Here is a 24,427-nt window from a genome sequence, read left to right on the forward strand (position 1 = left end):
GATTACTGTTTCATGTTGTACTGGAGTTCTAAATGTGCTGCCAACTCCTGGAGTATGCTTTGAACCTTCGACTTTTTGGAGAATCATCTAAAACTGATTTTTTCCCAGTTGCAATTCCGTAGTATCGGAGGCAGTTTGTCAGCTGTGGTAAATGTCAACGCAAGCACAGATATTTGCCAGTGACCTCTGTCCAAGTACCCAGAGAAAAGCCTCACAACTCTTAGACGTAGATATCCTTAGACAAGACTGTCAGCAGCATCCCCTCTGTTTAAGTTATATATTCATGGTAGGCAGCCTTAGAAAAAAATGGAGATGAGACTGGCTGCTGTGACCCCTTCTTTCTCTCCTCATCTTGTCCCTCCTTGTCAAGCATGTTAATGTTAATGTTTTCAATACAGCCAGTAGATCAGGTGCTGCCTCAGACTTCCAAAAGATGCATGTTTTAGGCCGTGAGCAACCCTTTGTCTTAGCTGAAGGCCTGGCCTGCTTTTATTGCCATACAGCAAATATATTGTGTCCTTATGTAGACTTTCTTTCCTATGGTACCTGCCACTTCTTGAATATTCTCTTGCTGTTCTTGTCCCTCTTCTGCATGAACCCTTAAGTAGTTGTGTACTTTGTCCGTTGTACAAAATACGGCCCTGTTTTTAGGGCTCGCCTGGCATTGCAGCGCGAAGCGCTGCCGCCAGCGAGCCTTATTGTCGTTGTCTTCCCTCCCCAAGTGGCACAGAACGGTTCACGAGCAGACACCGGTCTGTGAACGCGCGAGCCGCAGGGAACGCCAACGTGCACGCTCACGGCATCACGCTCACGGCATCACGCTCCTGCCCTCCCGCGTCTCTTCCAAGGCGCCCTCCAGGCCGACAACATATAGGCAACATTTGGACATTTCCCGGAGTGCAGCGGATTGGCATGGCGGAGAGCAATGACTGCGGAGTTTGACGAAGAAGGGGTGTTTGAGGTGGGTGGCAGCTCCATGTTTAATGCACTGGCACGCTGCAGTGAAAACGGACAGCAGAGCAGGTATCGGCCTGGGCCAAATCTGACCATCGGGGGGAATGATTCAGGTGTTGTAGGGCTGGTGTGCTTGTGAAGGATGGTGTAGCCTGTAAAACTAAGGCGTTTGGATAGCAGAGAAAATGGTCATCGGTTTGCAAAGGGGATGAGGCATAAGTCTTAATTTGTAAAATTGGGTCTGCACCTGTGGCATTGGTATAGGTGCGAGGGGCAGCCGCTCGTACTTAGGCAGCAGCGCTGGGGGTAATACTGCTAGAGCTGAGGGTTCATTCCGGGATAGCAGAGTCGGCAATCCCTGGGGCGGTGGAACTGAGAGGTGCAGACAGGGGTAGCAAAGCTGAGGGCTGCAGAACTGTGCTTTCAGTAAAGAGTAGTAAAGCATGTATATACTCTGGGATAGAGGCGCAGGTGCTGCTGGAGTTCCTAAGGTGAATGAGCATTAAAGATGACAGGGAATTTTGTGTTGTATCTTGTCATTCAGTCTAGTATTCTGACACATGACTGCTTATTCTTTTAAATGGTGTTTAGTTTCTTTTATCTTACTGTAAAATGTGAGTGACCTACATGACAATCTTGCTGGGGTAACAAACGCTACATAAATGCAAACCTTTTTTCCCTCTTCTATCCTTCCGCTGTCCTTCTCAATCCAAATAACTGACTACTATCCACAACTCAAATTACTTTCATATTTCACTACACTAATTCACTACTAATCCTTATGGCTTCTGGAGTAGCCTCCAAGAAAGTGCTTCAACACCCCATTAGGGGTAACAAGCCCTATATAAGTGCTAGCCTTTTTTCCCCTTTTATCCCTCTGCTATCCTTCTGAATCCAAATAACTGACTAACCTATCCTCCACTCAATTTACTTTCATATTTGACTATATTAACTCAACACTAATCCTTTATGGGTTTGGTAGTAGCGTGCTACTCTCCTAAAAAGCGCTTCGACGACCCAGTCAGGGGTAGTAAGTGCTATATAAATGCAATTACAATACAATACCCAAAGGTATTGGATTGCTTTACATGAACTCCAGTTACGTTACACAAGGGCACATTCAGGCACAGGAAGATTATGTGATTGGCAGGCAGGGGTGCTTGGGAGGAGTGCTTGAGGCAGGCTGGCACGATTTTTTTTTTTTATGTGTGGTGCCGACCTCATGTCCATAACTTCTTCATGACAGTGGAATCCCCTCTAATTCTCAGACGTGATCAGCATGGGACTTGCCTCAATTTTGGACCTTCATGCCACCGCTTTAGATCATCAGTGTGCAACTTAGCCTCTCCAAGTTGATTTGCATAAACTTTTTTTTATTCATTGCTTCTCTTTTCCACCTCGTTGTTCGCGTCTCACGTTCCTGACTTATATTTGAAAACTAAATTGTGTCCCCTATATCGTGTAGAATCTGCATTCAGGACCTGGACACTGTAAGTGTGACCAATAGGAACAAGCATTAAAAATGCAATAGGTCTCGCCTTTCATTAAGTTAAAGCCATTTACTTTGCTATACAATACCATTAGCAAAGCAAATGGCTTTAACTTAATCAAAGGCGAGACCTATTGCATTTTCAATGCTTGTTACTTCTAGACTCCCTGGCTAAGCGCGGGGTGAAAACTAGCTTACCAAGTTGAGGCATGGTGTCTGGTGGATTGTAACTGACAGATCACCTACACATTACAGATGAATGGCGTATCCCAGGCGAAGATCAGTCCTTTCAGAATATAAGATTACTAGCAGCCCGTCCTGACGTTGTCCGGGTATGAAATAGAATGTATGTAATGTGTGTATTTGGCAAGGGCAATTTATTTTAAAATCTCGCGGTAGACAACATTTTTTGTTTCATTAGAATAGGGACGGAGAAGGCCCAGCTGCAGCACTGGTTGATGTTAGAAGGCGCGTTTAATTGGTGTAGTGATCCGCCGCCTGAGCCGGCTACAGCCCTGGTTGATGTTAGCAGGCGCGTGTAATGTCGTTGAATGAGAGAGTTATCAGCCGCGGGTAAATCCGTTTAATGAGAGAGTTGAGTGACAGCGAGTAGGAGAGGCTGCAGTAATTGTCCCCGCAGACACGCTCATTTGCGTGTTCCCCCGCTTGAGGCCCAGATGCAGGCCTGTTTGATGTTATCAGGCGAGTGTAATTAGTGTACTGATCCGCCGCCTGAGCCCGGCTAGAGCCCTGGTTGATGGTAGCCGGCGCGTGTAATTTCGTTGAATGAGAGAGTTCAGTAACAGTGCGCAGGAGAGGCTGCAGTAACGTTACTTACCAGGCCTCCAGATGAATGCGTTTGTCACACCCCCAGCACACGGCCACAGCAGACGATCTTCTGATTAATGTACGACCCACATGGCATGAAGGGCAGAATGTAGCACACGCCCCCAGCGTTTCTCACGCCCCCAGCGTGCCCCTTGATGCGGCGCAATTGCGTTCACATTGCATGAAGGCCGGACACACGCCCCCAGCGTTTCTCACGCCCCCAGCGTGCCCCTTGATGCTGCTCAGCAACGTAATTGGTGCTTGTATATATGACTCACATGGCATGAAGGGCGGGCACACGCCCCCAGCGTTTGTCACGCCCTCAGCACACGCCCACAGCCCACGATGTGATGGCCGTACCACACGCCCCCAGCGTTAGTCACGCCCCCAGCCCACGCCCACAGCACAACGCAAACACGCCCACAAGGGACTACTTTGCTGGCACAGTTCTTTTACCTTTTAAATGTATAGAGGAGTTGGCCTAACGGCTAAGGCGCTCAACCTCGGACCTGGGGATCTGGGTTCGAGTCTTGATAACTACGCCAAACATCCTGTTATTCTGGGCAAATCACTTAATCTCCCCGTGCCTAACAAAAATGAATGTGTGTCCTCATGTAAAGCGCTCCGATACCTGATTCAGTTCGGGTCAAGTTCGCGCTATATAAAATTCGGCAAAAAATAAATAAATAATAATAATAATATGGTGGTCGTCTGCATAGCCTATGTCCTTCTGCTGCAACTGCCCTTTCCAACGCTGTATTGGGTGTTGTGATTGGTGCTGTGGTTACTGAGATTACCCGCCTCAAAGGTTTGGGCTCTCTCTTTATAATATTAGTATGGATTAGTTGTATTAGTTAGTTCTGAAACGCCTTTCAAATTGCGGGACATGAGAAATCCACACTGTACATTTTAAAGACTTTATTAAAATGAAAGTCCTAATCTAACACAGATATGTATAGCTGTAACTATAAAGACAAACAATGGTGACAAACGCAATTAATAAGCATCATATTAAATAGAATTGCAACTTTGTGATGGTGTTTCAATAATTCATTGCATCAAATGATGGAATCAGTTGTTTTTAACCGACCTCTCCCTTCTAGCCCCTATCTAAACTGTCTTAGCAGCAATATTGCCATGAGTTTCTTTTGATGGCCTTTTGCCTGCATACCTTAGATGAAGAGCAGACTTGTGATTTAGATAGCTTCTGTACTTGAAAGTCAATTTCTTTCTCAGATATGGCTTTCCTAAGCAGATGAGCAGCTCCTGATCTGAGAAACCGGTATCCTTCGCTAGGGATGTGTGCAGCAGCACGCACAAACCAACCTGCAAGGAAGTTGAAGATGTCTCTCTGCCTAGTACGCCTCTATTCCAGGCTTAAATACACTTTTCTGACTATTTTGAAAAGGGAAGACCTCCTGATGAGTGATATAAAATGCAAGAATTAGCATATTAAGTCTAAAGGCTGTTGGACCTTTAAATGTTGTTATACATAAATCATGGTATTATAAATAAGAGATGCTTTATCAAACTATTTTTAAAAAAGCAAGCGTTATATGTTGTACACTGCAACAAATAACTAAATACATCACCCGCTTATAATGAGTTTATGAATATATTAAATGTAAAGAGAGTATAGAAAAATGCAAATATCGCATCACCCTATCTTGGGCTGTCGTTGAACAAAAATGCTTTCTGGGACTGGTAAGTTTTATGTGTTTTTACCTGAACTAATTTGGCTTAAGTGACCGGGAACAATTTGTAATCTGAATACTCAGGACTGGAAACATCATAGTCTGCTGAAATGGAGCGATCAGGCAATTTAGCCTCTGATTACTTGTGCCATGGGGAGTAGAGGTGCTGTTTATCGCTCCTGATAAATCCAACTCTCTGGGTGTTTGAACTTTGCCAGGTGTGATAAATTACACATATTCTGAGTTTTTGACCAAGCATACACCTGTTTTGGTACTTACTTAAATCTGCATGTCACTGTAAATACCATACTCTTTTCCCGTATCAAATTCCGGCAATTCTGACCTGCCAATATTTAATGAAGGGTATTCTAACTATATTGCGACTGATAATTGATGGGTGCGGTAAACTGCACACAACTTGGAATTCTGACCCAAACGCAAAATGGAGTTTACATGGGTGTCTGAAAACTCGGGCCCACACCCAATTCAGGCCTCGCTACTGGTTCTGTGTTTGACAATTCTGTCTGTATTATAGTCTGGTAATCAGGTGTTAAATGTCACACAAAATGTATAGTTTGTTTGCTAAGCCTATATAGTTATGTTACTGGCGTTTGTACAGCCCATAGATTTTAATCCAATTGGGTGGTGACTAACCGGGTTAAAGTATACCAGTACATATGGATTGTTAATTTGTAAATATGTATGCAGCATTTATCTTGCACATTTGCAAGTTGCAAACCGATAGTTACAGTTATGTTACATTGCCCTTGTTCGCCTTCATTCTGCGGTGACACTTATATATTGTCTGATGTGAATCAGTAACCTATATTTCTGTCTACATTTCATTTTAGGTGAGCAGCCCATCCGTGCCCTCTATTTTTGAAAGCCACCCCATGTCCACGAGAACCAACGAACTGCTAAAAGAGGAGGTAGGAACCAACATTCATCAGCAAAAACCCTTTAGGACAGACATTCTCTGCACAGCTCGAACAGTGGAAAGCAGGCTGTCGTGCTTTTCCAATTTGTATTGACAGTAGGGGTCTGTATGGCTGCACGTTGTATGAAATCTTGGGAATAGGCTGCATGTGACAGCTCAGACTAATGATGTGTACTGTCCCTCTCTGACCAGCCTCCTCAACATGTAGCACTTAGGCTTTACGCTGCTCGGTCTACTGTGAGGTGAGTCAGATGTATGTATATGACCACTCCTGAGATTTCATATGACTGCTAAGTGTGCAGTAAGGGAGTTGCAGTGTGTTATTTGTTTCAGCACTGATACAAGCAGGGCTTATGTGAGTACTCGAAGTGATTTACAAAATGAGGCTGAGACTTCTAAACCACACCTATCACCTTGCATGGTTATAATATCAGCAATAGCAAGTGGTGCTCGGATCTGGAAGATTAAGCTTCTAAACCTCCATATGGGGATATAGATCCCCAAATTATTTTAACACAAATGACCAACACTCACTAGACATTCTTTAAAGACTTATTTTATATTCCATGTAGTATAAATTAAACAATGCACAGACTCAATTCAAGTTCGTTTAAAAGTTTTTTCTATGTAATCCTTTATTAATCTTCTTCTTTTTCACATATGTTCTTATAATGTAGCCAATGCGTTACGGAAACTGATGTCGGGTACATCACGTTGGATGTAAGGAAGAGTGACTTAGATTCTGATGCCAACATGGGCAGGAACCAGATTTACTGATGACAACCCCTTTTTGTGAATGAACCGTAGGAATAGGACAGACACGAATTAAGGGCAAAATGAGCTCGCATTCCATATTAGGGTCTTTCATCCACACATATCAAGTACGGGTGTGAGGGCACTGAAAAGCCCCGAAGAGGTCTCTGGTAAGAGACGAAATGCATTGGCTACAGTAAAAGAAAATATGTGAAAATGAAAAAACATTTAAAAAGGATTACGAATGAAAAACCAGTTTAAACAAACTTGAATGGAACCTGTGTATTGTTTAATTTAGACTATATGGAATATACAATAATTTTTGTGCCTGTGCTGCTAGCAGCAGATGGCAGCCCCTGGTTTACTCCCCCACTTTGGGCGGGAAAAACTGGCAGGAAAAATTCAAAAGAATAGGAGGTGTGCCACCTCTGCCAACCCCACTCCTAAGGTGGGGAAGGCAAGGTGAAGCACAACTGTCAGTCCCCGCCATCTTAACGATGGGGAGAATAGTCCAATCAGGACTAGGTCTATGCCTCCCTCCCACAGGAGTGTGGCATAACAAAGGGTGTAGCCACCCCAGGTAAGGTGCCCATTGGTCCTAACTGCTACTCCCCCAAAACACCTCCTACATTTAGTATTTAGGTGGCTCCCTAGAGTTAGAACTAGAAACTAGATCTTTGACGACCTAAGAAGAAAGAAGACGACTGTGCAGAGAAGACTGAAGATGACGACTGGTCTGCCTCCAGCTTCTGCGAATCTGCGAAATCTCTGAAACCCCTGGGCTGACTGTTACCTTCAAAAAAGACTCCAATCTCCCTTGGACATCGGACCTGTCCTGAAGAAACATACTCCAAGTACTCTGTATCCGCGTTTTCTGCCCACTCTGCACCTGACGTGTATGGTCTGAGTCTGAGTGGTTCACCTGTGCAGTGAATTCTTCCCGGCGATCCTGACCTTGTGTTGCGTTGGCTAAACTCTACTGCACACCACGACAGCCCCTGCAGTGTGAGGCTACCACGACCACAACCGGCTTCGATAAGAAGACTCTAATATCGAAAGGCACCCCTGCACCCGATGCCCCTGGGCCTAGGTGAGCTTTAACCGACATTGCCCCTATAGCCCCCTACATCCTCTTCTATCGTTGGTCTTCCTCCTGCAACCTCTGGTGCCCCACCTGCAGCCTCTGTGTTGCAAGAAGAATCCCTATTGAAATGTATTGGGCATCCAATGTTGAGTTTGCCCCCTGCACCTGACCACTGGTGGTGTCTGGTGCTGCTTTGTGACTCCCATCTGTGATTGACCTAACCTCGAAAGCTTGGCCCCTGCAACCGATCTACTTACCTACAAGCAGTGTGGCTCCATGCACCCTGTGGCTCCGTTGGATAGCATTGGGTCGAATTCCAATTTTTACCTCTGCACCCAGCCGCCCTTGTGCAGCTGATGGGGCAGTTTTTGCTACTTTCCTGACCCATGATCCTTGCTGACTTCTGGCTCCTAAGACTGGGATTGTAAGTTTAATACTTACCTGTGATGAAGGGTGTTACTCTGAACTGAGATGGCAAAGTCAAGACTGATTTGCATATAGCTGTGTCAGAACTGGGGTGGCGAAGTGAGCTAAAGAACGATGATGGATTCAACACAGATCTGTGACTGGGCGTGAGTGTCTGATAAGTTTCAGCACTCCGTCCATCATCTCCTTGTGTTTACTCTTTACCCCTAAACATATGATCCACGGATTACTACCTTATCTTCAGAAGTCAACTCAAGAGTTCGCTCTTCCCCACATAACCACCATCCCTGTGTATATATGCAGTTGTTTGGATTATATATGTGTACCTAGATATGTGTATTCCTTTGTATAAATGTGTATTATAATCTTCTTTATAAATATATAGATGTTTTTAAATTATGCTTAACAAATGCTCATATTACTTATGGTTATATTCTTGTATGTTTAACATGCGTATAGGTCACTGCTTAAATGAGTACATTTTAAAATTGATCATCTACAATTGCTTCACTATTTGGGGTATATATATATATATATATATATATATATATATATATATATATATATATATATTCCTCCAAAGTGACCCACTGCTCATAGGGCGCTCAGCAGTCAGTGGTCTGCATAGGGACCGGGTCCAGGTCCAATTTAATCATGAAACAAAGGATGCGGCACATCAAAGGTCGTTTTGCTTATTTTATTGATAAGCTCTACCCCCACCAACGCGTTTCAGCCACCAAGGCTTTGCTCACGGTCAGTAAGTCCTTCCTGACCGTGAGCAAAGCCTTGGTGGCTGAAACGCGTTGGTGGGGGTAGAGCTTATCAATAAAAAAAGCAAAACGATCTTTGGTGTGCCGCATCCTTTGTTGCATTATATATATATATATATATATATATATATATATATATATATATATATATATATATATATATATATATATATATATATATATAGTTTCTTGAGAGAAAGAAATGTTCAGGAATGGGCAGATTTGACCGTTCCTCCATTTTGGAATTAAATAAATGATATTTGTATTGTGAAGAGTACAGTGGATGTAACGTCTTAGAATAGCTATTGTTTCCTTGGAGACGTTCTGTTCCATATTGATATTCTAGTTTATTGTGCAAATTACATCCTCATTGTTCTGATATATTTAGGAGTCTAATGCTGGCCTACGAAGACTTGGACTCTGACGTCCTAAAATTAAGGCTGCGCCATTTTCGTTCACCTTCTATTTTTCCGGATGACCCTTGACCTTGACCTTGAGGTCTGAACGTACGTTGCGTACAACGCAATGCATCAATGCCTTCGCCTGCTAGCTCAGAATGGAGCAGGGCTCCGCGCGCCCTGTTTAATAGGCAGCGAGGGCTGGCTGTGCATGGCTGCTTCGGCTGTAATCAGGGCAGGCTCGCGCGTGTTTTTAGGAGTCCGAGGAAGCCAAGCTCGGTGCAGAGATGAGCTCGCATTTGTAATGAGAGCAGGCTGTGCTCGACTCCTCGGACTGTACTGTGAACAGGCTTTAATGGGTGCGTGTGTGTGACTGTATTATCTTGAGTAAGGGCAGTGTCGGTGAATGCTTGTCTGCATTGAGAACTGGCAGCGTGCATTTTTAATCGGAAATAAGGCTGTGCGACGGTCTGAAATGTGAAGAGCTTGTACGGTGACTGCTCTGTCTGCAGTTAAGCCTGTAGTGACGACGCTGTTAAGTTCAAACGGTAATAAACTGTATGTGTCTGCAGTCTGAATTATGCATAGGCTGTATGTGACTGTTCTGTCTATACTGAGACAAGGCTGTTGATGACTGCTCTCGCTAGATTGAGCAGCAGCTGCTTTTGACTGATCAGGCTGTAATGAGCCAAGCCCATGTACAATGAGTAGTGTCTAATGATGGAGGGAGGCTGTGCCCTCTCGCACTGTAATGATGGCAGTCTACATGTGACTCCTGGACTTGCAGATGGACCTTATGTTTAAAGCTGCCTATCTGTAATTAGGGTATGCTGCCCATGACTGCTCTGTCTAAAATGTGGACAGGTTTAACGAGTCTGCAACCAGTAATGAGACTGGAGTGCATGTGACTGCCTTGTGTGACATGGGGACAGGTAGTGTGTGATTGCTTGGTCTGGTGGGGCAGGCAGGATCAGGGCACACTGACTAGCTTACCTTTGATTTGGAGGCCAGCCCAGTCCTCCACCTAATTTGCAAATGGCTTCTTGGAGATTTTACCTTGTACTCTAGAAAGGCCACTACTGTTGACGTACATCAGTGCCAGAGCGATGTTGTATCTCCAGACACTGAACAGTGACTGTCCGTATGTCCGGAGCGTGTTAGCTCATGTTTCTGCCCTCTTTCCTGGATTGGTACACAGCCTTCCTACTTAACTGCTAGATTCAGAAGACTGCAACATATAATGGTGGCAACTGCTTTGTGGTAGGTTTTCGTTCCAAAGCGTAGAATGAAAATGGCCAAAAACTGAAACCACCCTTTAAAGAGGAGAGCAGGGGTGAGGAGCCGGGGGTTGGTCTGTGCAGCTTGCTTTGCGATAGCTGATCAATACCTGCGCTTTGTCATGCTAATCGCTTATTGGTTGACACTCAATGATCCCGTCCTGGTCTCTCTCCCCTTCTCCGCTCCCCCTCCCTTTTTTCCATGGAAACTCTGCAGCTGCAGCGTCGGGATGGCAAACTGCGCAGCCTTCAGAACGAGATACTACTTATACAGGACAAGCGAGATGGACTAGCTGCTCAGGTGAGTTTGTCCGCACTTGCGTCACATCCATTTTGTTGGAAAGTGAGGATTTGGGGTCTGTTGAGCAATGCAAGATGATGTTAGTTACATGTTCCCCAGCTCTCTGGGTTCACGAAAGGTGCTTAGCGCCGGCTTTCTGCATATTCCATTTTCGCAATTCTTCAATGATCGCCCATGCTAAATTGGTGCTTTGTACTGCAATCACTGTTTGCTTATTATGATCTGCCTGCTAGCATATCCTGTTTCTTGGTTGGGGTGGTATAGACAGGTGTCAGGGATAACAGTCATTACATCAATAATGCCACACCCACCCACATGTCTTTGCTTGAATTGGATCTGCAAGCTTACGCTCCCTTCCGCCCCCACCTCATAGGTTTCAGGCCTCTGCTCTTTCAGATTATCCTCAAGCTATTTAGTATAATTGATTTTTCCTCCGTGCTATTTTCTTTCTGGTTGGGTCAATAGCTGGACTCCCAGGAGCAGAGAGTTTATGAGCTACAGAAGGAGCTGAGGGAGCGGCAGGCAGAGCTGGATCAGAGACACAGTCGCATTCAACAGCTGAACCAGGAGCTGGAAGCCAACAGCAAACAACGTGAGGAAGCACATCACCAGGTAAGAGGATCTGATCCAGCAACGCCCAGATCGAGGCATTATCTCACACATCTTCCTCTTTCCCATTTATGAGAGATGTATATTTACAAGGCCAAGCACAGTGACAGGTTAGAGATAGAACACAGTCCTAATCGGCTTCTGGTGCCTTGATTGCCACACCATCGTCTATGAGGATACCTGACTGAAACTGCCCATACAAAGCCCACCTCAATCTTTTCAGGAGGCTCTGTGGGCCTCACTGAGAGGAAGAGGCTCGTAGTTCGTAAATCTATTTCATCCATCCTCTCCCTAATAGACCAGAGACGCTGTTTGGTTCTCCAGTTAAGATTCCAACAAGACACTACTATGCTTGAACATTTACTCACCATCTCTTGTCAATAGACACAGCTCTTTGGATGATAGCAAGAATTCAACGACGCTACCTGTTAAGAACTGAAGGATCTTTCTCTGAAGGATCCTAACACAGAACGGAAGCGGATTACAAATTTTAGGTGCTTGGAGTGCTTGTATCCATTTTCCTGGATACATGCTGAGGAGCTTGTTTAGCGAGGTCGAGGCTGGTTTAGTAAAGGAATCTGCCGCAGATTAATGAGGTGAGGTTGAAGAAGAGGTATGGAGGGGAAGTGACAGTGTGACAGTTGTAGATTCGACTTCTGACCTTGATCTTTACCTGTTTTTTACAAGTTTCTAGTGGAGGGCTCAATGAAAGGAATGGCAGGAAAAGAATGTAAGTAATTATTGCACATGCAGTCCCGTAGTTTAGAGAAACAGATTCCTGATTATAGCAACTTAGATTTTAAAGGTTTTTCAAAACTGGAGCGCTTTAAAGTTGGAAAAATAGCTTTTTGTGTGTGGGAAATCATGTGAACCATGCCAGAGCCAGGGTGTATTCGGTGAGTAACTTCTTCCAAAACAGATTAGGATTATATATAAATTCCTAATTTATTGAAGCAAGAGAGTTAGAATTGTGTTTTTGAAAGGTAAAAAGGTGACCCAGAATAATCTGATTTCAAATAAATGCTCCAGTGAACGGGGTGCCAGGGTAATACTTTTGAGATAGGTCTAATGAGGCCTGAAAGTCTTAGTCTACGGATTTAGCATGCACATGCGTTTGGAACATTCTGAAGATGAATGGCCTAAAAGATAGAGCTGCAAACTCCTGTAAGAGTGTAATTTAGAGCTTCATAACACACAAGTAACACTTAACAGCGCCCGTTAGACAGTACACTACACACACATCCAACAAACGAAAGATGCATCATGTTGTTTGGTTTTGCCTTTCGTGACATCCCAATCTATCAATATGTGCCACACATTATCCTACACCAGAACTAGCTAGTACAGAACTCAAAACATACACCCAACATATCCAGAATATGCAATTACCTGGCAGTCATGGGCCTTGCTTCATCAGCTGCCATATGTTTACATAGGATGGGCATTGGTTATGTATCTCAACCAAAGAGATCTCTATGCGATTTTTGGTAATACCTTCTGGCCGCATCCATCAATCTTATGTAATATAAATTCTGATACACCCATCCTGCACTGCTAAAGTTTCTCTCACCACTGTTTATGCAACTCCACAAACCATACCAGAATCCGGTCTGTGATGTAAATGGTATTTTTGGAATGGTGTCGGAAAATCAACCCTTGACTTTTAATAAGAGATGAAGTGCCATTCTAATGGCATATGGTGCAAACGCTAAATAACAATGATAAAAACAAGCAAATTCAGTGGAGGAATCTTTAGCAAGGTATGTAGATGAAAAGGGTTCACTTCTGAACTTTAGAGGTTGTCTAAGAAGCGCAAATCACATCAAACGTGTGTAGTAATGAACAGTGGTTATATAACACCGTGCCCCATGTGTTCCCTCTGTTTGCGTTCTGCGTGAACCGATAAAAGTTCTTATTGATCGTTCTGTATAAATCTGCATGCTTGTGTGAAACTCCATGCGTAAGATATACAGTAGATTAGTACACATTATAACCACAGATAGTGAATTTCCTTTCGTTGCCCTGGTAGTATTTTACATAAATAGTGCCAGGAGGCCTCTCTGAAGTCTAATTTTCTGATTATAGCTAAACTGCAGCTGAATTTAAAATCTGGGACCACGACACATTAAAGCCCCCTCTCCCCTCCTTTTGCTGCAGTTAGTTAGAGGTTTGAGCAGGGCCATGCTCCAAACCAAGCACGGTCTTGTCAGTGGTATAGAACGTTGTATAATTCTGGACTTTCCTTGTTGCTTATGTGTCAAAACTGTTTTTAAGGGTGTTCATTGTTTGACAGTCAGCTAGTGCAGGAGAGTCAGCACTGGTTTTATATGCTGAGCCGGGCTTCTTTAGTTCCAATACTAGACTAGTCATGTGGTTGTTGAGGGATGGCTAGTTGTTCAGATTTTACTTCTGTGGACCAGTGTGTGTGATGATTATGTCGTCTAGTTCAATCAAAAAAATGAAAACCATCAACAATACACACGGTGGAACTTAGTAATAAAATAAAAAGGGAAATACCAAACATTACACACAAAAAATTAAGTTACAGATTCGAATGAAACAATTTTAAAACGCAGCCGTTGTATCACATCAGACAGGTAAACTCATGGAAACTAGCTAAACAGTCTTCCACTCTCACACTTAACATAGTAAATGCAATAATGACCCTGAAAAATAGGTGTTTTTTCCAAATTCAACAAACTGTGGCTTTGGGGCAGGACAATTACAAATCAAATGAACCAGGGTTTCCAAATTACTCTTGCATAAATACACTAGTAGCGGAGTTAAAACTGTTCCAGCCAGAATTAAACTCAAATATAGGACTAATAAAAGATCATAAATTAATAAATTTTATCCATACATTATAGAGATTAGAAGCAAAAAATTAACTACTTGAGGAGAACTTGAATCATAACGATCCTTAATGTACTTAGTCCTCTTCCAGCTGCACTTCATGCATTTCCAGTCTAGTTGCCATAAAATAGTGTAACTAATTCTTAACAACTAACAAACTAATATTTGTGGGTCTAGCATAGTTCCCCTGACCTCCTGCCAGTGCATCTCAGACAGAGACAAGTATTTACGATTGAGCACAAAACTGGCAGGTTGAATATCACACAAAAAGGAGAGCATTGCGCTAACCCAAATAGGCATCACAGCTTACCCGAATTTCATTTAGTTTTTTGCAATTTACAATCACACATCTCCTCTATAATTTTATTTGATCTCCCCTTCTTTTTCCATGTCTCCTATTTGCCAATATCACTTTCCACACTTGCTGCTTTCAAAGATAACTGCTTGTTTTTATCAGTTCACCACTGAACCATTTTTTTCATTGTGTTGATGTAGTGCACTTGGTGATATTTGAAATCCTACATCAGTACGATCAGCTATAATAGTGGTGTCTGCATATTGCAGAATATTTAGCCGAGAGGGGCCCAATTTTGGTGGGGAAATATCTCAATTGTAAAATGTTGCTACTCATGTCCACTTTATAAATATTATACAGTAGGGGTGCAGCACAAAACCTTGTTTAAGACCCCCGCTCTTATAAACTTTGTGAGAGATGCTTGTCCAATCCTAGCTTAGTACTTACAGAAGTGTGTAAGTTAAGCATCTGAATAGATCTTATCAAAAGTGCTGGAATCTCCTATTTACGTAACTTATGACACAAACTATGGCCCTGTCTACACCATTGAATGCTAATTATATCGATAAAGCATTCAAATAAATTTTACTTGATACTATGAAGTGCTTACTTAAAGCAGTAGAGAGGGCCATCATTTTATTAATTGCAGCAAAGGCTTGTCGAAATCCTATTTATTGTAAAGAGACTAATTTATTTGAAGTAGCCCAATCCTGTATGTCTTTTAATAACCAGGGCGCATAAATGTTTGCTTCACTGTCCAGCAAGGCTATTAGAGGATTTGATGAAGATAGTCATCCCCTTTCTTATGAAGTTGGGGCACAATTGTGCCTTGCCACGACTCTGGAATTAATATAGGGCCCAAACGTCTGAGTTTTCAGTCATTTACTATAATGTTTACTCATGTACCATAAGACTGAGTGTGTTTAAATCAATGCACACAGTAGTTTTTATTACCTTTGTTTTTATTTGTGAGATTATGATTTAAAGTATTTGTTTTGCAAATCTATTCGATATTCTGGAATAAAAACGCTACATCAGCAAATATTTTGTTGCAAACAATTTGATCTTTCTCTGACATTCATGGCTCTGGTTCCTGAAGTAGGTAGCAAACATATAACACACTTAAGATTGCTTTTCTCCCACTCTTTTGCGAACCCCATTAATTATGAGTTTGTATGAGGTATGATGCTTCAGCACCTGATGTTTGAGGTTACGCCCATGATGACTTGACATATACTCTGCCTACGTCTCCAACCGCTTGTCATTGTGATATAAACCTAGTGCAGCATTTTATATACATAATATGGAAAACCACAATATTTTCCTGTAAAAACTGACCATGAAATGGCATTACACATTCATCTAAAGTAAGTAGTGACTTATTGAAGAAGCAACTCCTCTCCAATTGACGATCATTTTTAAAATGTTTAAATTCTATTTTATCATTACAGACTGCCTAATAACCTTGAACTACATGATAAAAACAATGCAAGTGAGATGCCCATCCCTTGCTTTTTGGTCCCCTTATATGTTAAAATCAAGACTTATATATTTTATTACTCTGACACCACCTCTTTAACAGTCCTACTTTTTTTCCTGGCCATAGGAGAATGTTTCCTCACCCCCTTTTTGTATTATTCTACAATACTGTTCACCAATTTTGTTTACTAATTTTGTTCGCCTGCACTGGATTGTATGCCCCTTTTTAAAAGAACTTTTTAAAGCTACTACTACAGTTTGTAGTGCTGCACCTGACTCCTTTGCACGGCATTAGTTGCTTAATATTGTTATTATTTTCAATTTTGATTGTATTACTACATTTTTCAGCCTTGGAAAAAACACTAGGCCAACCCGCTACAGGGGGGAAATGGGTACTGGCTGAACTTTGTGAGGCTCATCAAAAGTTGTCTTCTCTAGACCAATAATGCATTTTGTACAATATTTTAACATGCACTAGTGTGCTATGTTCTTACTGATATATTGTATTTTGTACTTTGAACTGTTTGGCGTCCACACTAGTGTATGTTGACATAAGCATTCTGAGGGTTTAGCAAAAGTAAAGTCCACATTTGTAAAGCGCACAATCACCCGTAAGGGTCTCTAGGCGCTGGGGGCCGTCGGGAAGATTAAACAAGCTATTGCCCAGAGTCACATGGTGCTGGGCTAACCTGCCGCCGGAGCCGGGGATCGAACCGTGGTCCCCAGATTCCAGTGTCAGTCGCCCTGGCCGCGGCGCCACACCTCTCCCACAACACTGCTGTTATACTTCACATTACATGCAGAGTGGCATCACAAGAATGCCACAATTTGTGGTAATTCTAGTTTACAATTACAAAATCCTTGACATTTTTGTACGAATGTAAAAATAATCAATTAAAAACAATAACCTTATATATATTGCATACAGTTTTGTGAATCAATTTCCATTGTACGAAACCAGAAACGTTTAATTTCAATTTCTTTCCAGCTGTGTTCAATCCAATATCCACAAAATTTACAAAGATTCTGAAGGGACAACCAACACATGTATGGGAGCGAGAACTTTACCACTTCTTGAGGAATTTGTGTCATTAGTAAATATACCACACAGAAACAAAGAAAGCAAACAACTAATTAGACTTACAGTACTCTAATCACCAATGTTTCATTGTGTATACCAGATGATGGTAATACTATTGTTGATTCATTTTTGTCACATTTGTTATAAATATGTAATTAGGAAACTTTTTCCCATCTATTTTCATACTTTAAAAAACTTTTTGGGACAATAAATAATGGCAACATTTGCTCGAATCAAAGTCACAAAAATAGGGACCACACTTTTATAGGGACCACCTGACAGAACGTCTATTGAGGATAAATACCATACACTGTTCACCTGCCTTATTACTCAAAAGGGGCTATCAGATCTGAAGCCCTTTTCTCATGATCAAATGTATGACTTTTGATGTATGTGCATTGTTGACTGTGTATTTTTCTGCGTATCTGCGTGGATTACCAGTATGGTCGTTGGGTTTTGTAAAAATATATGTAGGAGCCCTGTTATGTGTCCTTGTTTACCAGTATGTTGTACACATCTGTGTGCAAGCAGTATTCACAAGGCAAACTTGATGCTTGATGTTATTTTCTTAGTTCCACTTGTACCTGGGTAAATGTAAATGCTATGAAGTAATTTGAACACCTCCCCCCAGCTATGCCTGTGTACCTCTTGACCAATCCCACCCACTTTCCGAAGGTTTGCTGCGTTAATCTAAAATTCTAGCTTCCCTCTCAAACCAGGGAGGGGCATGCTGGGTAAAGTTAGACACCAAACACTTAGAAAGTGCAAGGCAGTGACAGTTGAAAAGGCACAGATAATATGTTGTAAAGCTGTTGGGTGCAAACTGTTTAGATTGCACACGTGTGTGAGTGTGCATATTTTTAGTGTATACGTAACAGGTTAATTGAAGTGAATTGCATTGCTATTTAATGTAACAGTTTCCTATAGAGCTCCTGCACCACCACGAGATTTAGGGGTCTTCACATAGAAATCAGTTGAAATCACATCAGATAACATTAATCAATGTAGGTTGTAATGTAGCAGGTAGCAATAACATTCCAGAGATCCGTTGTGTAAGAACAGTAGACCTGGATCCATTGAGCAGGTTGTCTGTGTTGCAGATTAGAAAAGAGTCATTAGTTAAAAAATATGCAGAATTGGGTTTTTAGTTGTTTCATAAAAGAGCGAAGGGGTGTGCTCTTATGTTAATTGTCAAAGAATTCCAGGCGTTGATTGCAGTACCAGCAAAAGAGGTTTTGAATCTTGATACCTAGATCAGCAAGGAATTTCAGCGTCTGGGTCCCTTTGTACCACTACAGATAAGTAACTTGGAGAGGTGAGAAGATTGATATTGATGAATTGCTTTGTAGATGAGGCAACACAATGTAAATGTAATTATTGCTTTTATTGCTATCCAGTGAGGATCGCAGAGTATCCGAGTGACATGGCCATTTTTAGGGCTCGGCTGAACGCGCGGAAGCGCTTCTCCGCCGAGAACTTATTGTGGCCGTGTCTCCTTTCCAGGAGACAATCCTGGCCGCGCGCATCGCCTTGGAGGCGATTTGAAATGAGCACGCGCACGCGCTCGCTGCATTCTCTCAGACACACACACAAGCGCCCATGCACGCACGCACGCACATACAGGCCCCCCCACGCTGCATTCTCTCAGACACACACACAAGCGCCCATGCATGCACGCACGCACATACAGGCCCCCCCACACACATACACACGCGCACACACACAGACACACGAGTGCCCACATCGCAGCGTTTTATTTTCAGTTTGTAGCTTGTTTTTACAGCTATGGCAAAAAGTTTCTCATTCTCACGCTTTTCTGGGCACAGTGTACTTGGCATCTCTGCCGCGCGAGCTCAACAGCTGCCATTCAGAGATCTTTAAATACTTTTTTGTACAGGGTGGAGAGAGACACAGGGGTCCTGGAGCGAGAAGGGCCTCTGGTGGGCTCGGCTAGGTGTGTAAAGAAGTGCATGAAAGCGAAGGGATGAATGAGTAAACATCTGAGCAGTGCCGTTTTCGAACGTGAGTACTTCTATGCGCTGTAAATAGGTCATTTCAATGAGAAGAAAGGAATCATTTTATTTTATTTTTCATTTATTTCTGTTATATAACAAGCTGCCTGGGGGCTGGAAACCCGTTGTGGGCACTGAAGATAACAGAAGACAGGGAGGGATGGCGCGGTCAAGGCACATGTCAGGTTCTTTTGTAAACATACATTTTGTGATGCGCAAAGGAAGACTGGGGGTTTGCTTGTTTGTAACCGCCCCAAACAGTGGCAGGTAATGTAATTGTAGGACAGCAGAGGGAGATCACTTGATTTGCCCAGCATCACACAATGTACAAGTAAGTGTTGAAGTCATTCTCCGAGTTCACTTTGGCTAAAGAATCCACCACAGGGGTCTTGTCTCCCACCTCGGGACTGGTTACTGGACATGGGGGGGTCATAAATGACTAGTCCCTACCTTGAATTCACTTTATTGCTCCTTTTAGCTATTATATATCAGGTTACACCATTGACACGAGCGGAAAACACAAGACGGATCAACAATAGTAATACTTACTAATAGCAAAAATAACAGCAACAATGCATAGCGAGCCCCTCCCACATCCTTTCAGCTGTGAAGAACCACATCGAAACTCAAATACTAATTTCTACTAGTGTCTCTGTGAAACCAAGGATGATCAGTGGGTTCAGACCCAACAGAAACTGTCAGGTTGCGGGTACGAATACCTTCCAAGAGCGGTCACATTCCTTTTAAGGGTGATAAAATGAGTGCCACAAAGTTGGGTTCACATGGCACGAAGGGCGCCACCTGCAGGCCTCGCTGTGCTTCTTGGACTGCACCGTGTATGTACGTTATAGAACAAGCATTTGAAATGCAATAGGTCTCGCTTTTACATGAGTTTTAGCTATAGTATAGACATTGTAAATCTCAATAACTTTTATTTATGTTTTAGTTTATAAAATGTAAATTAAAGGCATTGTCATTTACAATGCCAATAGCTTATACTTGTTTAAAAATAGTTGGTAAGAAGTTCGACTGTAGAGTATAAAATTGCATTGGTTGGGGTGAGTGAGAACTGCAGGACACCTGCTAGAATATCATCCCTTGGTCGAGCTGCAAGTGAGAACATGAACTTTATGAAATCTCATATCCACACTTGTCTGTTTTAGGAAGAGCACATGTGTTAGTTGAGTTTTAGACCTTGGTGGGGCAATGCAGGTCTTCCTGCACTTGCATGTATGTGGGTCTCTGTGCACTAGGTCACTACTTGTAGCTTTGCCCTGGTGCAAAATATCTGACAGCATGTATCTTTGTCCCTCACCCTCAGCTTGTTGAGAGTAACGTGCTTCTGTCACGAGTGGAAGGAGAAAATCAAGCACTGAGAGCTTGCCAACGGGAACACGCTTTAGAGGTAAGGCCTAAACCTAAAAACATCAACTTATTTCTAATATCTGAAGGGTGTCTGAAAACTGTACTGACACAGCCGTTTAGAGGACACTGATATATAGCTATGAAACCAGCCCCATCTGTCCCCTCAGGGGCCCCTTTGTTCCATCCAGAACTTGCAGATATCACCAATCCATAAAAGTATTCATGTCACCCAAGCACCATTTCTTAGCTTTACCTACACATTTTAGCATGTCTTGCTTTTCATTACATTCAGTTATTTTGCTTATATGTGTTATTTTTCCACAGTTATCTATTAATTGATTCTTATGTTGCATTTGTTTATTGGTGCAATTGCCTTTACAGCCAACACCTGGTTTGCTCAATCAGTTTGGGGAACAAACACCCTTTGCGCTTTCTCATGTCTACCCTTAGTAATAGTTATATGCGTGAAAACCGTTCAGCAATGCCGTAATTTTTGTGTGCGCTCTATACTTTTGAGTAGAATATGCTGGGTTGGTCTTGCAGGGGCTTGTGTTTTCCAAGGCTGATTAATCCCCCCATTATTAAAAAATCCATTAAAAAGTTTACTTGACTCTGGGCAGGCCCGACAAAGCTTCTGCTAGCAAGCTGGATAATAACCAGTGGATACCCGCTTCTATAATCGCAATAAAAAAAATGCTTGGTTAATGTGGAAATGAACATGTGATAAAACAGGTTGCTGTATCAGAGTAACATTCACTCCTCCATAGCTGCATCACGCAGGGCAATTCTCACTAGTCTATAGCTTTATCATACTGCAGCAGTCGCTTCTCATTTGCTGTATGAAACAGGGCAACACTAACTAGGTTGAAGCAGTTTTCACACAGGGCCTTATTCACCTGTGGCTGTTAACACACAGAGCAACACCCACTTATATCTGTACCACATAAGGGAACGCCTGTAGATGTACCCCACTGTGCCCATGTGCCACCTTTTCTTGCAGGACACTTCTAACCCACTGACAGCTTATTTGTCCTTCTGTAGCTTTATCACTTGCCTCTGTGTCCCCTCTTTGTGCAGTATACTTCTTACGTCACAACTCCCTTTTCCTTTTATAGCTTCATCACGCACAGCAACGCTTGACCTGGTACCCCTTCTTTGTGCAGGCCACTTATAACCCACTCACAGATCTCTTGTCCCTCTATAGCTTCATCACGCACAGCAACACTTGACCATATACCCTCTTTGTGCAGGCCGCTTATAACCCACCCACAGATCTCTTGTCCTTCTATAGCTTCATCACGCACAGCAACACTTGACCATATACCCTCTTTGTGCAGGCCGCTTATAACCCACCCACAGATCTCTTGTCCTTCTATAGCTTCATCACTCGGAGCAAGACATGGCCCTGTGCCCCTTCTTGGTACAGGACACTATTCCCTTATCCACCACTGCTTGTTCCTTCTGTAACTTTAATCAATTACGGCAACAGTTGGTCATGCCCCCAAGTTTATCACCTGGGGCAGTGCCCACATACCCTCAGTTCATCTTTCTTTCTTTAGCACTATACCCCAGGCAAACCATTGGCCATAAATACTTTCATAATGTAGAACTCTTCTCACCTACCCACGGCTTCTCCTGCCTTATATCTTCAGTCACTCAGGTCAACGCCTGGTCTTCCCCATATTATCACTTTGGGGGTCAATGCTCACACACACACACACATTTTCTGCTATTTGACTGCTTTATCACACCGGTTAACCCTTGCTCACCTACAACTTCCTTTCCTCTCACTATATCAGAGGACTTTAACTGGGGGTGGGGAGTTGCACACTGAGAATGGGCTGTTTTGCTCCAATGTGGGGTGCTTCAGGCTCTAGTCGAGAGCAGCATCAATTATACCTTAAGGTAACAGAGACAAACACAATCCCTAAAACAGTTCTGTGTTTTTGGTTAAAGAAAGCAGTGATGTGCCACCAGTAATGTCTCTTTTCACTCATTTTCTGATAGGAAGTTGGTGTCTATGTGGGGGAGGGGATAGGTGACTCCAAATAACCCTCAAAGTCATTCCTAAATTTCCGATAACGTCTCACACTGTAAATATTTTTACACTTTCAGAGAGTTCGGGCTTTCACTAGCCTGCTGACATTCATGTAGGTAATTGCATTTTTAAAAGGGATAACTGAGCATAACCCCATTCGCTGATCAGCTATGCATCTTCTGGTCTTTCGCTTTTATAGAATAATTTTGAGAAAACCTGTATGCCGTTCTGAAGGGCCTGGTGATAATTTTTTTCTTATGTGAGCCGTAGCGCAGCATTGAAAAGTTTGAAGATCATTGAACTAGACAGTGCCCAACGATCGACTTCATCATCCCGTATGGAAATGTCTGCTTGTCCACAGCTCCATGACGCGGCATCTCCACCACCATATCACAGATGCATAGCTTGATTGCACAACCCTAGCACAGACATAGCATTGCTACCCCCTAGCTCTTTGAGGATGTGAGGATCCTTAAAATGACATTGGTACAATGCATGTTACATTATAAATGACAGTGACACTCATTGTGGATAAAATATGTTGCAGGTTTATTGATCACACAGACTGGATTAATTTACGAGCGACCCAGGTGTTGACTGTGAGTTCCTTGAACAGCCGACACCCATATTGAGAAAGCTAGAGCTGTTGGTGTTTTCAGCACCAACACACTTATATTCTTTACAGCTCGTTCATTTACAGTGGGTTGCCACCCTACTCTTTACCTTACGTCATGCTCCTTGCAAGTCAGAACGAGACCCAGGCCAGTCTCCAGAGTTGCTCAAGATTTCAACTGTCCCTTAAGGCATTAAGAAGCACAGTCGCATCATCCCATTCCCCGCCGGAATGACTCCCAGTGACCTGAGGGATTGCTTTTGGCTCCACGATCCACTATCTTGAGGCCTTTTAGTTGTTTAAAGCTTTAGGATCGCCCTGTTACTCCCCCTTGCAATGATACTCGAACTTCAAACTTTAAAATGCTGCAGTCCTGCTCACAGAAGAAAAAAATCTATTCTATTGCTCCCTTAAGATATCTTGGTCCAGTCTATAAAGAGAGAGTTCAGTCTGGTGTCCTGGAGTCTGCTGGCTTTCCCTCGGGACCTAAGACATTTCAATAGCCATAATCCTCCCCATTCTAAAAAAACCTGGCGCGGACCTCTCCGTCCCCGCCAACTATCGCCCCATCTCTCTGCTCCCCTTCTTAGGGAAAGTCCTGGAACGTCAGGTCACCAGAGCACTCACCACCTACGTAGAAGAAAACCGTATATTGGCTCCCCGCCAAGCCGGATTTCGCCCGGCTCACTCCACCGAGTCAGTCGTGCTCTCAGTACTTGACAACCTTAGAGAGGGATTGGACAGTAACATCCCCCAGGCCTTGGTGCTACTCGATCTCTCCGCCGCCTTTGACACGGTGGACCATTCCATCTTACTCTCCCGTGTCGGGGCGGCGGGGATCGGTGGCTCGGCCCTGGTCTGGTTGTCCTCCTTCCTAAGTGATCGCACCCAAGCGGTCCGCCTGGGCGATTTCTTGGCTGAACCTCGGAAGGTGTTATGTGGAGTTCCCCAGGGCTCCTCTCTTTCCCCATTACTTTTCAATCTGTACTTAGCTCCCCTCATCTTTGCTCTTCAAAAAATGGAGGTCTCCGTATATAACTATGCGGATGACCTCCAGCTAATTTTTTCTCTCTCTCGTTCTCCTGACTCTAAATCTAACTTCCAATCTACAATGCTCTTTATCCGGGACTGGATGAATCACAACCACCTGAAACTAAACCCTGATAAAACA

The 24,427-nt window shown here is 43.1% G+C and overlaps 1 protein-coding gene across 8 annotated transcripts in view; it reads left to right on the plus strand.

Moving 5' to 3' along the window:
- Positions 1 to 24,427, plus strand: part of PMFBP1 (polyamine modulated factor 1 binding protein 1) — a 2,317,386-nt gene that overhangs the window by 641,046 nt on the left and 1,651,913 nt on the right. For all 8 annotated transcript variants that reach the window (XM_078668626.1, XM_078668631.1, XM_078668625.1 and 5 more), the window contains 4 exons: positions 5,817 to 5,894; positions 10,828 to 10,911; positions 11,377 to 11,523; positions 20,562 to 20,645. In XM_078668626.1, coding sequence (XP_078524752.1) covers positions 5,817 to 5,894; positions 10,828 to 10,911; positions 11,377 to 11,523; positions 20,562 to 20,645 — 393 coding nt within the window. The remainder of the gene's footprint in view (positions 1 to 5,816; positions 5,895 to 10,827; positions 10,912 to 11,376; positions 11,524 to 20,561; positions 20,646 to 24,427) is intronic.

This window comes from Lissotriton helveticus, chromosome 12 (genome assembly GCF_964261635.1).
Source record: "Lissotriton helveticus chromosome 12, aLisHel1.1, whole genome shotgun sequence".
In the NCBI taxonomy this organism is placed as follows: Eukaryota; Metazoa; Chordata; class Amphibia; order Caudata; family Salamandridae; genus Lissotriton; species Lissotriton helveticus.